General features: G+C 40.2%; 1 protein-coding gene and 1 pseudogene across 1 annotated transcript in view; both read left to right on the top strand.

Annotated features, from left to right (window-relative positions):
• The window catches only part of Catspere (catsper channel auxiliary subunit epsilon), a 119095-nt gene that overhangs the window by 32664 nt on the left and 68709 nt on the right, over window positions 1-17722 (top strand). The window contains exons 6-7 of the mRNA XM_028865499.2: window positions 12929-12953; window positions 16182-16259. Coding sequence (XP_028721332.1) covers window positions 12929-12953; window positions 16182-16259 — 103 coding nt within the window. The remainder of the gene's footprint in view (window positions 1-12928; window positions 12954-16181; window positions 16260-17722) is intronic.
• Window positions 9284-12801, top strand: LOC114690595 (annotated as a pseudogene).

Below are 17722 nucleotides of genomic sequence, written 5' to 3'. Positions count from 1 at the left end.
TAGCTGGAATTCCCGTCCCCCGTCCCCCGTCCCCTGTCCCCTGTCCCCTGTCCCCCGTCCCCCGAGGAAGTATGTGGAATATTTGATAATGGATGGAGTCCTTGCTTTTCTTTTAGTTTACCCACTGTGCTGGCTAGTTTTATGTCAACTTGACACAAGCTAGAGTCATCTGAAAGGAGGGAACCTCAATTAAGAAAATGCCTTCATAAGATATAGGGCATTTTCTTAATTAGTGATTGACGGGGGAAGGTATTTGTGGATGTGATACCATCCCTGGGCTGGTGGTCCTGGCTTCTGTAAGAAAGCAGGCAGAGCAAGCCATAAGGAGCAAGTCAGTAAGCAGCACTCCTCGATGGCCTCTGCCTCAGCTTCTGTCTCCAGGTCTCTGCCCTGTTTGAGTTCCTGTCCTGACTTCCATCAATGATGAACTGTGATATGGAACTGAGTGAAATAAACCCTTTCCTCTCTGAGTTGCTTTGGGGCATGGTGTTTCATCACAGCAGAAGGAATTCTAAGACACCAACTATGTGATTGTAACAATTTCTTTTTAGTTTTTCATTTTTACAAAAACAGAATCACTATGTTTGCTTTTCTGTGAATTACCTCCTTCTCTAACTTTTAAAAATCCACCCAGGGGGCTGGAGAGATGGCTCAGTGGTTAAGAGCACTGGCTGCTCTTCCTAAGGTCCTGAGTTCAATTCCCAGCAACCACATAGTGGTTCACAACCATCTGTAATGAGATCTGGTGCCCTCTTCTGGCCCGCAGCCATATATGCAGGCAGAACACTGTATACATAATAAATAGATAAATCTTTTAAAAAAATAAAAAAAATAAAAATCCACCTGTATTTAAGCAAGAATCTTTGGTTCCTCACTGCGCTGCTACAAGGCATTTGTTTGCAACTGAAGAGCCCAGGAATATGGAAAATTGTATGCTTATAGCCTATACACATATCCTAGGAGAACTGGAGTTGACAGCTGCTGTGGACAGAGGTTAACCCTTAACAGTTGCCTCTATGTGACCTTCTGCCCTACATTTCTTTCATCTATGGGAGGAAAGCAGCTGTGTTAAGATAGCCAAAGGCTTTCAAAAATGTCTTGAACTAACATCCTGTAATCAAAAGTTGTACATCTCGGAATGTAATGTGGCTCAGGGCCTAACCTCAGGATTGTAAAGATCCCTCTAACTCTCCCCAAGGCCTAATCTTAAGATTGTAAAAGTTCCTTTGACCCGCCATCTGCCCTGTGGTTTTTACTATAAGAAGAGGCCTGTAGCCTCCCTCCCTGTCTCTGTATCAGAAGCCCGAATTCTGCCTGCGGCCCTAGCTAGCTAGAAGTTTTTGGTACCCCACGGTGTTTGGAATAAAGCTTGCTTCTGGTTCATAGATTTCAGCAGTTTGGTCCCCATTATTTATGCAACTCCAGGACCTAACAGCAACTACAGATGAGGCCATAAACACTTAGGGTAGTGGTTCTCCACCTTCCTGACACTGTGACCCTTTAATCCAGTTCCTCATGTTGTGGTGACCCTCAACCATAAAATTATTTTCTCCTGTGTCCCCAACTCCTCTGGCTCCTACAGTCCTTCCTCCCCTCTTCTGAGAGGTTCCACAGCAAATCAATTTTTTAATTCTTCCTTTATAAGTTTTTGCCTACTAAAATCTATTTAAGAAATTTTTCCTTACCTGTAAGATCATAGTCTTCCACATTAAGTTTTATATACTTTTTTTTTTCTATAAAGTTCTTAATCCACCTGGAATTAGTTTTTGTACAAGCTTCAAGGTAGAGATTCAGTTCTATTTTTTCAGTATGGATAATTTTCATACCATTTACTGAATAATGTATATACAGTGTTTGCTTGGTCAGTTTTCCACACATGCCTGGCCTCCTGGACTGGCTATTCTGTTTAGCTGATCTATTTGCCTGCTATGTTTTCTTTATTACCATGTCTTTATTTATTTATCTATTTATTTTCAAATTATTTTTTTAAAATAGTTTACAAGGTATTAGATATCACTATGACATTTTCTTTTTTTTTAAATTTTGTGTGTATGTGTATTTTATGTGCATGTATGTCTGTGTACCAGACATGCGCAGTATCTGAGGAGGCCAGAAGAGAGCATTGGGTCCCCTGAGACTGGAGTTACAGACAATTGTGAGCCAACTGGTAGATGCTGGGAACTGAACCCGGGTCCTCTGGAAGAGCAGCCAGTGCCTCTTAACCACTGAGCCACCTCTCCAGCCCTCTTCATGACATTTTTAAAGTGGGTTTTAATAGATTCTCCGCTTTTCCTTCCCATGTGGCCTCCACAAAGCTCTGTTTCACTTTTATATCACATGTTTCCTTTTGCTGCCCCTTCCTGCTTTGAACATTTTTGAACCCCTCTCCTGGTCTTCTTTCTAGATTTTTAGGTTTTGCGTGTGCAAGCGCTCTCTCTCTCTCTCTCTCTCTCTCTCTCTCTCTCTCTCTCTCTCTCTCTCTCTCTCACACACACACACACACACACACACACACACACACACACACACACACGCTAAGATCTGCATATAAGGGACAAAATGAAGCATTTGTCTTTCTGAGTTTACATCTTTGTTTTGAAAATCTGGTAAGTGTGAGTGTAAGTGCCCATTCTTCTCTGTCCCTGTCATCCTTTTGGGGGGAAACTCCTGTTTTTATTGTATTTTGTTTGTTTCTTTGTTTTTTCAGTGCTAGGGACCAAACCTAAGGCTTTTCTTTTACTATACCCTCCAGTCTTTGTTTTTTGTTTTGTTTTGGTTTGGTTTTTTATTTAAATTTTTTCCATTTTACATACCACCCACAGTTCCCCCTCCCTCTCGTTCCCCCTCACCTCCCCTCACCCCAACCTCATCCACTCCTCAGAGTGGGTAAGGCCTCCCTTGGGGAGTCAACAAAGTATGGCATACCAAGTTGAGGCAGGACCAAGCCCCTCCTCCCTGCATCAAGGCTGAGCAAGGTATCCCACCATAGGGAATGAGCTCCAAAAAGCCAGTTCATATACCAGGGATAAATCCTGGTCCTACTGCTAGGGGACCCACAAACAGACCAAGCCACACAACTGTCACCCATATTCAGGGGGCCTAGTTTAGTCCCATGCAGGTTCCCTAGCTATCAATCCCAAGTCCATGAGCTCCCACTAGCTCGGGTCAGATGTCTCTGTGGGTTTCCCCATCATAATCTTGACCCCTTCTTGCTCATATAATCCCTCTACTTCTCTTTGACTGGACTCCAGGAGCTCAGCCCAGTGCTGGACTGTGGATCTCTGCATCTGCTTCCATCAGTTACTGGATGTGGGTTCTATGATGTTAATGAGGGTAGTCACCAATCTGATTACAGGAGAAAGCCTGTTCAGGCACCCTCTCCACTATTGCTAGGAGTCTTAGCTGAGGCCATCCTTGTGGATTTGGGGGATTTCCCTAGAACCAGGTTTCTCCCTAACCCCATAATGAGTCCCTCTGTCAAGATATCTTTCATTGCTCTCCATCTCTGTCCCTGTTACAGCTCGACCATCCCATTCCCTCATGTTCTCATCCCCCATCTTTTCCCCTTCCCCCCTGCCCCCAGTTTACCCAGGAGATCTTATCTATAGGGTGATCCATGTGTCCCTCTTAGGTTCCTCCTTGTTACCTAACTTCTCTGGGGCTATGGATTGTAGCCTGGTTATTCTTTGCTTTACATCTAGTATCCACTCATGAGTGAGGACATACCATGTTTGTATTTCTGGGTCTGTGTTACCTCACTCAGGATGATTTTTTTTCTAGTTCCATCCATTTGCCTGCAAATTTCATGATGTCATTGTTTTTTGCTGCTGAGTAATACTCCATTTACCACATTTTCTTTATCCATTCTTCAGTTGAGGGTATCTAACTTGTTTCCAGGTTCCAGCTATTACAAATAATGCTGTTATGAACATAGTTAAGCAGGTGTCCTGTATTATGATTAAGCATTTTTTGGGTATATGCCCAAGAGTGGTATTGCTAGGTCTTGGAGTAGGCCGATTCCCAATTTTCTGAGAAACCACCATACTAGTTTTCAGAGTGGCTGTACAAGTTTGCACTCCCACCAACAGTGGAGAAGTGTTCCCCTTACTCCACATCCTCTCCAACATAAGCTGTCATCAGTGTTTTTGATCTTAGCCATTCTGACAGGTGTAAGATAGTATTTCAGAGTCATTTTGATTTGCATTTCCCTGATGGCTAAAGATGTTGAGCAATTCCTTAAATATCTTTTAGCCATTGAGATTCTTCTGTTGAGAATTCTCAGTTTAGATCTGTAACCCATTTTTAATTGGATTATTTGATATTTTGAGTTCTTTATATATTTTGGAGATCAGTGCTGTCAGATGTGGGGTTGGTGAAGATCTTTTCCCATTCTGTAGGCGGTTGTTCTGCCTTACAGAAGCTTCTCAGTTTCAGGAGGTCCCATTTATTAATTGTTGCTCTCAGTGTCTGTACTACTGGTGTTATATTTAAGAAGTGGTCTCCTGTGCCAATACGTTAAAGTCTACTTACCACTTTCTCTTCTATCAGATTCAGTGTAACTGGATTTGTGTTGATGATGTATTTGATCCACTTAGAATTAAGTTTTGTGCATGGTGATAGTTATAGATCTATTTGCAATAATCTACACGTAGATATCCAGTTATACCAGAACCATTTGTTGAAGATGCTTTCTTTTTTTGATTGTACATTTTTGGCTTCTTTGTCAAAAATCAGGTGATCAGAGCTGTGTGGATTAATGTCAGGGTCTTCGAATTCGATTCCATTGATCTACACGTCTGTTTTTATGCCAGTACAAAGCTGTTTTTATTACTATAGCTCTATAGTAGAGCTTGAAGTCAGGGATGGTTATGCCTCCAGAAGTTCCTTTGTCATACAGGATTGTTTTAGCTATCCTGGTTTTTTTTTTTCCATATGAAGTTGAGTATTAGTCTTCTAAGGTCTGTGAAAAATTGTGTTGGGATTTTGTTGGAGATTGCATTGAATCTGTAGATTGCTTTTGGTAAGATTGCCATTTTTACTATGTTGATCCTACCTATCCAAGAGCATGGGGATCTTTCCATTTTCTGATATCATCTTCAATTTCTTTATTCAAAGACTTAAAGTTCTTGTCATGTAGGTCTTTCATTTGTTTGGTTAGAGTTACCCCAAGATATTTTATGTTATTTGTGGCTATTGTAAAGGGTAATGTTTTTCTGATTTCTTTCTCAGCCTGTTTATCATTTGTATATAGGAGGGCCCCTGATTTTTTTTTTTTTTAGTTAATCTTGTATCCTGCTATATTACTGAAGGGGTTTATCAGCTGTAGGAATTCCTTAGTAGAATATTTGGGGTCACTTATGTATACTATCATATCATCTGCAAATAGTGAAAGTTTGACTTCTTCCTTTCCAATTTGTATCCCCTTGATCTCCTTTTATTGTTTTATTGCTCTAACTAGAACTTCAAGTACTATATTGAATAGATATGGAGAGAGTGGACAGCCTTGTCTTATACCTGATTTTAGTGGAATTGCTATGAGTTTCTCTCCATTTAATTTGATATTGGCTGTCAGCTTGCTGTATATTGCCTTTATTATATTTCAGTATGTTCTTATATCCCTGATCTCTCCAAGACCTTTATCATGAAGGGGTGTTGGATGCTTTTTCAATGAAATTATCTTGTGGGTTTTTTTTCTTTCACTTTGTTTATATGATAGATTACATTGACAGATTTTTGTATGGTAAACCATCCCTGCATCTCTGGAATGAAGCCTACTCATGATGGATGATTTTTTTGTGTGTGTTCTTAGACTCAGTTTGCCAGTATTTTATTGAGTATTTTTGCGTTGATGTTCATGAGGGAGATTGGTCTGTAATTCTCTTTTTTTTTGTTGCATCTTTGTGTGGTTTGGGTATCAGGGTAACTGTAGCCTCATTAAAAAGAGTTTGGCAATGTTCCTTCTGTTTCTATTGTGTGGAACAATTTGAGGAGTATTGGTATTAGCTCTTCTTTGAAATTCTGATAGAATTCTGTGCTGAAACCATCTGGCCCTGGGCTAAATTTGTTTGGGAGATTTTAATGACTGCTTCTATTTCCTTGGGGGTCATAGGTTTATTTAATTTGTTTATCTGATCTTGACTTAATTTTGATAACTGGTTCCTATCTAGAAAATTGTCCATTTCTTTTAGATTTTCCAATTTTGTGGATTACAGGTTTTTGAAGTATGACCTAATGATTCTCTGGATTTCCTCAGTGTCTGTTGTTATGTCCCCCTTTTTTATTTCTAGTTTTGTTAATTTGGATGCTCTCTCTGTGTGTCTTTTGGTTAGTTTGGATAAGGGTTTGTCTATTTTGTTGATTTTCTTGAGAACCAACTCTTTGTTTCATTGATTCTTTGTATTGTTCTCTTTGTTTCTATTTTATTGATTTCAGCCCTCGGTTTGATTATTTCCTGTCATCTACTCCTCCTGGGTGAGTTTGCTTCTTTTTGTTTTTGAGCTTTCAGGTGTGCTGTTAAGTCACTAGTGTAAAATTTCTCCAGATTCTTTACGTAGGCACTTAGTGCTATGAACTTTCCTCTTAGCACTGCTTTCATAGTGTCCCATAAGCTTGGATTACGTTGTGCCTTCATTTTCATTGAATTGTAGGAAGTCTTTAATTTCTTTATTCATTTCTTCCTTGACCCAGTGGTGATTCATTTGAGCATTGTTCAGTTTCCATGAGATTGTAGACTTTCTGTAATTTGTGTTATTGTTGTATTCTAACTTTAAGCCATGGTGATCCGATAAGATACAGGGGGTTAGTCCAATTTTTTTTGTATCTGTTGAGATTTGCTTTGTGACCAAGTATGTTGTGAATTTTAGAGAAGGTTCCATGAGATGCTGAGAAGAAGGTATATTATTTTGTGTTTGGGTAAAATGTTCTATAGATTTCTGTTAAGTCCATTTGAATCATAACATCTGTTAGTTCCCTTACTTCTCCATTAAGTTTCTGTCTGGCAGACCTGTCCGTTGGTGAGAGTGGGGGCTTGAAGTCTCCCACTATTATTGTGTGAGGTTTGATATGTGATTTCAGCTTTAATAATGTTTCTTTTACAAATGTGGGTGCCCTTGAGTTTGGGGCATAGGTATTCAGAATTGAGACTTCAATCTTAATGTATTTTTCCTGTGATGAATATGAAATGTCCTTTTCTATCTCTTTTGATTAATTTTAGTTTGAAGTCTAGTTTGTTAGATATTAGGATAGCTACACCAGCTTGTTTCTTAGGTCCATTTGATTGGAAAATCTTTTCCCAACCCTTTACTCTGAGGTAATGTCTGTCTTTGAGGTTGAGGTGTGTTTCTTGTATGTAGCAGAATGATGGATCCTGTTTTCATACTCATTCTGTTTGCCTGTGTCTTTTTATAGGTAAATTGAGACCACTGGTATTAAGAGATATTAATGACCAGTGATTGTTAATTTTTGTTATTTTTTGTTTTGTTGGTGGTGGTGGTGGTGGTAGTGTGTGTGTGTGTGTGTGTGTGTGTGTGTGTGTGTGTGTGTGTGTGTGTGTGTGTTCCTCTTCTTTGGGATTAGCTGATATGAGGTTATCTATTGCCTGTGTTTTCATGGGTGCAGCTAATTTCCTTGGGTTGGAGTTTTCCTTCTTGTACTTTCTGTAGGACTGGACTTGTAGATAAATCTGGTTTTATCATGGAATATCCATCTATGGTGTTTGAAAGGTTTGCTGGGTATAGTAGTCTGGGTTGGCATCCATAGTCTCTTACTGTCTGTGAATGTCTATCCAGGACCTTTTGGCTTTCAGAGTCTCCATTGATAAGTCGGGTATAATTTTGATAGGTCTGCCTTTATATGTTACTTGGCCTTTTTCCTTTGCAGCTCCTTCTTTCTTTATTCTGTATGTTTAGTGTTTTGAGACTTTTTTTTTTTTTTTTTTTTTTTTTTTTTTTTGGTTGAATCTATTTGGTGTTCTGTAAGCTTCTTGTACCTTCATAGACATGTCTGTTTTTAGGTTGGGAAAGTTTTCTTCGATGATTTTGTTGAATATATTTTCTGTGCCTTTGAGCTGGAATTCTTCTCCTTCTTTAATCCCTATCTTAGGTTTGGTTTGATCTTTTCATGTTGTCCCAGATTTCCTGGATGTTTTGTGTTAAGAATTTGTTGGAGTTGACATTTTCTTTGACTAATGAATCTATTTCTATAGAAGTAACCAACCGTCTTATTAAATAAGAAACACAGAAACAATGTAAAAGAGAAAGCCGAGAGGTCAGAGCTCAGAGCTAAGATCTCACCCTTCCGCCTGTGGTGTCCCAGCTTCCCCAAAGAGGGCTCTATTTCCTGTCTGTTCGTCTATTTAAAGTATTTTGTTCTGCCTTCTCATTGGTTGTAAACCCAAACACGTGACTGCCTCGTCACTGTCTGAATGTACAGCCCCCTAGGTCTTAAAGGCATATGTCTCCAATGCTGGCTATATCCCTGAACACACAGATAGCGTGTGCCACCACCGCCACACTCTTGCTATGGCTCTAATAGCTCTGACCCCCGGACAACTTTATTTATTAACATACAATCAAAATAATATTTCAGTACAATTAGATTACCACCACATATTTCCTCTATTGTATCTTCAATTCCTAAGATTCTCTCTTCCATCTCTTGTATTCTGTTGGTTATGCTTGTAGTTCCTATTCCCTCATTTTGCATTTTCTTTATTATCTCTAGTTCAATTTTCAAGACTTGAACTGTTTCCATCACCTGTTTGATTGTTTTTTTCTTGGCTTTCTTTAAGGGATTTATTGATTTCTTCCAATATTTTGTCTTTTCCTCCATTTCTTTAAGGGTATTTTTCATTTCCTCTTTAAGGGCCTCTATCATCTTCACAAAGTTATATTTAAGGCCATTTTCTTCTGCTTCCTCTGCGTTGGGATGTTCAGGTCTTGCTGTTGTAGAACCACTGGTTTCTAGTGGTGCCATATTGCTCTTTATGTTATTGAATGTACTCTTACACTGCTGTTTACCCACCTCTTCCTCCACTCAGTGCAGGTGGGGCCTGCGGCTCCAGGGGTCACCGATTCCACAGGGGATGGTTGGTAGGAGAGGAGGAGGCTGCTGCCTGGTTGCTGGGGCTCTTGTTCCAATGGGTACAGGTGAGGCCTGTGGCACCCAGTGGTCCCTGATGCTGCAGGGGATGGTTGGTGGGGATTGTGGGGGAGGTGCTACGTTACTGGGGCTGTGGTTGGGGGAGGGGCACAGGCTGTGCCCCCAGGCCTAGAGAGCTGTAGCCATGGGTTTTAGAGATAAGGTCTTGGTATGTAGTACAGGGTGGCTTTGAACACATGATTCTCCTGTGTTGTAGACTATTAGTTTAAGATGTGTTACATTTGTTTATGCTGTGGAATATTCATTTAATGAAGCAAAGATGTGTGGCATTCTTTTATATTGTATTTGTTTAACTCTGCAAAGCTGTTTTACTTTGCCTGTCTAAAACACATAATTGGTTTAATAAAGAGCTGAACGGCCAGTAGCTAGGCAGGAGAAAGGATAGGCGGGCTGACATGCATAGAGAATAAATAGGAGGAGAAGTCTAGGCTTGGGGAAAGAGAGAGGAGTGAGAAAAGGAGGAGGAGAGGAGGGCTGTAGGGCCAGCCACCCATCCACACAGCCAGCCGTGGAGTAAGAAGGAAAGAAAGATATATAGAATAGAGAAAGGCAAAAAGCCTAGAGGAAAAAAACGTAGTTAAAGAGAGATGGGATAATTTAAATTAGAAAAGCTGGCTAGAAACAAACCAAGCTAAGGCCGGGCATTCATAAGTAAGAATAAGTCTCCGAGTATTTATTTGGTAGCTGGGTGGAGGGCCCCCAAAGAGGGGAGAAAAAAAACCAACTCCACTCCTGCTTTGCCTCCTGGATGGCAGAATTATAGACCGGTGTTACTACACCTGGCTCTCACCACATTCAACCTTGTTTTCCTCCCTATAAAATTTTGGAATAACATGTAAAATTCTACAAAATCCCTTGTTGAGATTTTATTTTTATTTATTTTATTTAATTTCTGTGGCTCTGGGGATTGAGCCAGGGATTTATACTTGGTAGACAAATGCTATACCACTCAACTACATCTTGACCCAGGGTTTGTACTGTAGTTTAGTAGATGGATTTTCATGGAAGCCGGGTGGTGGTCGCGCCTTTAATCCCAGCACTCGGGAGGCAGAGCCAGGCAGATCTCTGAGTTCAAGGCTAGCCTGGTCTATAGAGCAAGATCCAGGACAGGCACCAAAACTACACAGAGAAACCCTGTCTGGAAAAAACAAAAAACAAAACAAAACAAAAAAATGACATGGAAACTTATTATTAATTATGAAAGCATGGCCTATATCTTAGGCTTGTCCCACTAGCTCTTATAACTTAAATTAACTCATTTATATTAATCTACATTTTGCCTCATGGCTTTTTACCTTTCTTTCATCTTGCACCTCCTGTTTCCTTTCCGTAGCCTCTGGCATCTCTCCCGTGCCTCGATTTATCTCTTTTCCTTCTCTCTCTGCCCAGAAGTCCCACCTAACCTCTTCCTGCCTAGGTATTGGACATTTGGCTCTTTATCAAACCAATCAGAAGGTGCCTTGGAAAAAAGACTCTTCACATGTACAAAAAGACTTCCACTAATTTTATTTTTTTTTTTTTTTTTTTTTTTTTTTTTTTTTTTTTTTTTTTTTTTTTTTACTGAAACACTTGTTCTAGAAGCTCTACCACTGAGCTAAATCCCTAACCCCATCATTTTGGTCATTTTTATATGTCAAAATTTTGTTAATTTTTCACAAAGGTATGTGAATATTTTATTAATTTTTCCTACTTACTTTGCATTTTGTTCCTATTGTAAATAGTCAAAAATTAAAATTACTTTTCATTTTTCGAGATGAGGTCTCACTATGTAGCTCTGGCTGTCCTAGAATTCTCTATGTAGACCAAACTGGCCTCAAACTCAGCGAGATCCACCTGCCTCTGCCTCCCAAGTGCTGGAGTTAAAGGTATGTGCTACCATGCCCAGCTCTAAAATTACATTTTCTTAGTAGATCTTGCAGTTGTATTGAATTCAATTTCAGATTTTTTTTAAATTTATTTATTATGTGTATATACAGTGTTCTGCCTGCATGTATGCTTGCACTGCAGGCCAGAAGAGGGCACCAGATCTCATTACAGATGGTATTGAGCCACTATATGGTTGCTGGGAATTGAACTCAGGACCTCTGGAAGAGCAAACAGTGCTCTTAACTTCTGAGCCATCTCTCCAGCCCAATTTCAGATTTTTTTAAGAGTAAATTTTTTTAGAGCAGTTTGAAATTCATAGTAAAACTGAGAGGAACATAGAAAGACGTTCCTATTGAGTTATCTGCCTTCTGCTGTTATGCATGCCTACTGAGTGGCATATTTATTTCATTTTTATTGGTTTGGTTTTTTTGAGACGGAGTTTCTCTGCCCAGCTGTCCTGAACTCAGTCTGTAGACCAGGCTGGCCTTGAACTCACAGAGATTCGTCTGCCTCTGCCTCCCAAGTGCTGGGATTAAAGGATGTGCCACCACTGCCCGACCTTGGCATATTTATTTTGACCGATAAACCTACATCAGTGCTGTAGCACCAGAAGTCACAAGCTCCCTTTACCAGTCAGTCACTGCTGGTACGGGTTTTCTGAGCGTAGACAAGTGCATAACGCTGGGCCTCTCATCTCGGGATCATACATGGTATTTTCACTCTCCTAAAATACCTGTGTTCTACATGTCCGTTCTTCTCTCCTACCTGGCCCCTAGCAATCATACTTCTTGTGTTTTTTTTTAATTACCTCTTCCTATAGTTTTTCATTTTCTAGAATGACATATAGTTGGAATTATATAGTATGTAACCTTTCAGACTAGCTTTTTTTTTAATTCAGTAATATGCATTTAAGACCCAAGATCTCAGCCTTCTGTGATGACAAATGGGTAGTAGATCCCTTGGTAAATAAGCAGATATACCTAGGGTTTATTTCATTTTGTTTTATATTTAACATCGAATTCTTTATTTTATTTTTTTATTTTTTATTTTATTATTATTTTGGGGGGGGGGCTTTTCGAGACAGGGTTTCTCTGTGTAGCTTTGCGCCTTTCCTGGAACTCACTTGGTAGCCCAGGCTGGCCTCGAACTCACAGAGATCCACCTGGCTCTGCCTCCCGAGTGCTGGGATTAAAGGCGTGCACCACCACCGCCCAGCTGAATTCTTTATATCTAATGTAACAAAATGTAAAAAGAATATCCAAAGGTTTAGAGACATGTATATTTTTCTTTCCACCATCTTGACACCTGCAGAAGCCTGCTGGGAAAAAGACTTCTAAAAGGCAAATCTGTCTGGAAGGCTGTGGTGCAAGGCTGTTTTTGCTGGCTATAGTGAGGTCTTTGAAACCAAAGAGAGCACACAGCTCTTCTTAAAATTGAAGGTGTTTATGGCCGAGATGAAACTGAATTCTACTTAGGAAAGAGATGCATACAAACACACACACACTCACACACACACACACACACACACACACACACACACACACACACACACACACACACACACACACACACACTCACAAGAAACATTGTGCTGTTTCTTGCTATATATGACTTGCACAGTGACTCCTGGAGGCAAACTAAAAGCCAGAGTGATCTGGGGAAAGGACACTCAGGTATAGAAACAGTGGCATGGTTTGTGCCAACTTCTTAAGCAACCTTCCTGCAAAGGCCATTGGACACAGAGTCCACGTGGTGGTGTACCACTCAATGATCTAAGCTAATGAAAAGTAAATAAATAGAAATGTATTTGTAAAAACAAACAGACGTGTGTATTGAAAATATAGCATTCTAACTAATGCTTACATGATGTTTATTAAAATGTATTTCTTTTTTCTCCCAACAGAGACGTTTATGAAAATTTAACCCAGGTAACTTTTGTCAATTTTGCATATCCACCACATGTCATTATCTTATCATTTATGTTTCCAGATGAGGAATTTCCCAAGGTATTTTTGCCATGAATTTCCCATGGAGCAGCAGTGCTCAAAGTATGTTTTGAAGACCCTTGGTTTGCCAGGAGGCCTAGTCAGGGAATTTCAACCATATATTTACACAAGGTGGATCTTTCCCCCAATATTCTCCCATTAAATAGCAGAAACAGAGAGGATTATTCAAGTGTCTTCTGTTGAAACACTAAAGAAATTTTGAAACTATTAGCAGACATTTTCTTGGTTTTTCTTATTTGGTAAAATAATTATTTTTCATAAAATTCATGTTAACGTATTTTATGAATATAATGTAGCATGTATCATGGTTTTATAAATTAGTATCACTGAATGTTCTCAGTTTTATTACATGGTTCACTTGATAAGTCTAACCCACATAATACAAAAGCCTTACAGGATTCAGACATGGTTTGTAGTCTGAGCAATGAGGAGGATGGTGCAGGAGCATCAGGAATTTGAGGCCAGCCTGAGGTACAAATAAGATCTTGTCTCAAAAAAATTTTCATGAAATTGAAATTTTAAAGGCTGGAGATGTAGCTTATTTGGTAGAATACTTTGCTGGCTTGTGCAAAGCCCTTGGTTCAATTCCCAGCACCACATAAATTGGATGTGGTGGCTGGTCCATGCCTGTAATGTCAGCACTCCAGAGACAAAGGTCCAGAGTTCAAGGTTATCCTCAGCTATACAGTGGGTTCAATCAGCTGATTATCTCAAATGTTATCAAGGATATAGAACAATCGGTTTTGAGCTACCTGGCAAGACCCTGTCTAAAACACTGTGCCAAAAAACAACAACAACAACCAAAAACAAAAAAGACATAATTACAGTTAGTCAAAACATATAATGTATGAAACGCTCTGATAATGAGTTTTAAGTCTAGATTTTTCTAGCAATATGTAGTAACTGAGTTGACCACACAGAAGTAGAGCACTGGGCAAGGGCCAAATTCTATTAAAGAGAGTGGGAAGAAAATTTACAAGTATTCTCAAAGGTGCCAGCAACAGATGGTCTCCTCTGAGTCCTTGCTAGCCTTTACAGAGCGAACGACGCTAATGATGTCCCAGCAGATTATGACTGTCTCATCTCTAGCACCTCTTAATCTATGTACTGGGCACACAGAAGCAGGCAGGACAAGTCCCTACCCTCACTACTGTGTCATTACTGCTTGTCCAAAAACATTATACAAAGCTGCTTATTCAATTTATAAATCCAGCATAACTCTAAAACCTAAAACCTGACACAGTTCCAAAAACTGTTGACATCTTTTTTTTTAAATATGCAAAAAGTTAGAATAAAATAGCGAAAAGAAGTATCGACAGCAGGGAGTGGTCCTTGCTGTGCAAGCACCGAGACCCGAGTTCCATTCCCGGAACCCCCTTAAACGTGGAAGGAGAGAAGCACTCCAGAAATCGTCCTCCGACCTCCACCGATGCGCCATGACACAGCCACCAGCCACATAACACACGTACATGAACAATAATAAGTAAACATCTACATGTCTGGAAGACATAAACAATCCTGTACTGTTATATATTGGTATTATACATCCCAGGAATCTGTCAGCATCACCTAGAATAGCATCAAAATAAGGATGGAAAACATCATCACAGGACTTAGGAACTTTTTTTTTTTCCTTTGGTTTTTCAAGACAGGGTTTCTCTGTGTAGCTTTGCGCCTTTCCTGGAACTCGCTTTGGAGACCAGGCTGGCCTCGAACTCACAGAGATCCGCCCGCCTCTGCCTCCCGAGTGCTGGGACTAAAGGTGTGCGCCACCACCGCCTGGCATGGACTTAGGAACTTATCACTAAGATTTTCCAAAAAGAAAGACTCCATCCCCATATTGAAGAGACCTAAGGACCACTACAAAAGGAAGTAAAAGAAGCCTGCCACCCAGCTCTTCACAACAAAACAGAGAAGCTAGGAGAAGCTCTCAAAGGCCAGACCATCTCAATGGCTAACTCAGATGCAGCTAAAACCATCACCGGGAGTCAGCAAATATTTAAACGCCATGAATAAACTTAATATAATAATTATTGATAATACTGTAGTTAATGTCTCATACTGTATACCCATCTCAAACATACGGAACATTCAGCAGGCTGTATACCTCAGCAAAGGCTGAAAGACTGAGACAATGGGCCATGCGTTCTGTAACTACTAGGCAATTACCTTAGGGATTGATGATAGAGTTACTAAAAAAAAACAATAAATAAACTCCAGGTTCAAATTTTTTTGTTTTGTTTTCCTCTCTCACTAGGCAATCCAAACTGGCTTTGAACTTGCAATCCTCCTGACTTCTAAATTGCTAGAATTATGTGTGAGTGTTTTGCCAGCATGTATGTCTGTGCACCGTGCACATGGAGTGCCTTTGGAGGCCAGCACAGGGCCCCTGATTCCCTGGAGCTGGAGTCAAAGATGGTTGTTTGCCACCATGTGTGGGAATCAAGCCGGGCTCCTCTGGAAGAGCAGCCAGTGCCCTTAAACACTGAGCCGTCTCTCCAATCTAAACACATGTGTTTCTGGGCTATAAAAGAAACCAAAATGAAAATTACAAAGTGTTTTTAATGTTTATTTGTTTTTATGTGTATCGATTTTTTTTTTTTTTTTTTGGCCTGGGCACCAGGTACATGCAGTGCCCACAGAGGAGGGTGCTGGATCCTCTAGAACTGGAGTTACAGATGGTTGTGAGCCACCACGTGTGTGCTGGGAACTGAACCCAGGTCCTTTGAACAAGCTGCCAGCACTCTTAACCCCTAAGCCACCTCTCCAGCCTGAAAAAATTACCAAGTATTTTGAGCTAAATAATGACAACTTCCAGGCAGATATAGAAGGACAGAGACAACTGTCCCCATCTTAACAGCAACCTAGAGGAAACATGGGCAAGGGAAATTGAACATGGACCTTGAACACAGGGAGAGAACCCCACAGTTTCCCACAAGACAAACACAGAGTCAAACTACATCAAAATGCCATTCTTCATCTATCTGAGCGGTGCTCTCGGGAGGAAGGAGCTCTCCCTTAGTGCTGTGGAAGGTCTACCACTGAAACTACTGTGTAGCAGCTGGAAAGTGACAATGTGGTGTCCCCCTTTTTTTTTTTTTTTAATGACCTACTGAGCCAGATTTATGCCTCTCCTGTTTTCTTCTATAGACTGTCACTATATGGGTGTATGATCCAGAAAGTTCCAGCAAAGAAGAGCTGCAGTGGACTGCAACAAGACCTTCACAAGTAAGTACAATACTGTCCTAGGTCAGATGACATGGGCTGCCTGTCTCTTTTGAGGATCAGGTGTAAGCTATAATCAATGGAGAGGATTCTAAGCTGCCTGAAGTCAGTTTAAAACACCGTTACGGTGCCTTGTTCAGCTTAGCCACTCTAAGTGTCTTGAACTTGCACTTGATCTACGATTGTAAACCTCTCCGTCGAGCGTTCTTCTCATGGGGGAAAGAGATGGGTCATCCCTGTGCCCTAAGGATGTCCTGTGAATATCTCTATCGTAGTCATGCCTTAAGAACACAGCTACGGTGCAACCCAGCAAACGTGTCAGCCCTTCATTCTGCTTGTTACAAATTTACTGCTCTGGAGACTTAATTTTCCTTTTTTTAAGATTTATTTATTTATTACGTATACAGTGTTCTGTCTGCATGTATGCCTACAGGCCAGAAGAGGGCGCCAGATCTCATTACAGATGGTTTTGAGCCACCCTGTGGTTGCTGGGAATTGAACTCAGGACCTCTGGAAGAGCAGCTCGTTAAGAAACCGCTGAGCCATCTCTCCAGCCCCCTGGAGACTTAAATTTTGTATTCTGTTACAACTAAACATACTGAGGAAAATCAGTATAGGCTATTACTCTCTCATGAGCCTGTTGCTATCTTAATGGGTAAGGAACTGTGTGGTGTGGGTGGGGTGTGTGTGTGTGTGTGTGTGTGTGTGTGTGTATGCTTGCATAAGATGTTTTGGGACTAAGACAGCTTTGTAGAACCAGTCCTTCCACCTTTATTTGGATTCCAAGGGTTGAACTCAGGTTGCCAGGCTTATACCACAACTGACTGAGCCCTGTCAGCAGCCCTCCCAGGTGTTTTTGACTGGTGCCAGGGCATTGGTCATTAACTCTTTCTAATTCTGTCTAGACCCATTCATTGGCCTATTCACATCAGTGGTAGACGTTTCATTTGGTTGTTTAACAAACCTCCTATTTCACGTTTACAGCTTCCTACTATTTAAAAATGTGTTCACATTTTGTGTTCTAATTGAGCACAGTATCCATATTAAAATAGATAACTAGTGTGGAATAAATATCCTTGTTTCTTTTTGTTTTTAACAAAATAGAAATATTAAAATATCCAGCTGTGTATCTGCCTTTGAAATATAAACACTTCATATGAAGCTTTTTGAGAGAATTTTTAATACAAGGCTCACATATTCTTACCTTCCATTCATTTGTTACATAAGTTTTTATTTTAAAATGGTTTTATATTAATACAACTATTGCAAAGATAGTTCCTCCTATTATTCTTATACTTGTATATTGATCACAATTTATGAAATATTACTACAATGTTATTGACTGGAGTCCATATTGGTCTTTCCCCAACACTCCCCTTTTTCTGTTCCCAGATTCCATCAGAGGAACACTTGACATTTGGTTGCCCAGTTTCCTCTTAGGTGCTCCTTTGTTGTAATAATACCTA

This window comes from Peromyscus leucopus, chromosome 15 (assembly GCF_004664715.2).
Source record: "Peromyscus leucopus breed LL Stock chromosome 15, UCI_PerLeu_2.1, whole genome shotgun sequence".
In the NCBI taxonomy this organism is placed as follows: domain Eukaryota; kingdom Metazoa; phylum Chordata; class Mammalia; order Rodentia; family Cricetidae; genus Peromyscus; species Peromyscus leucopus.
Note: the sequence above shows the minus strand (reverse complement) of the source record. Positions and strands in the feature narration are given on the sequence as shown.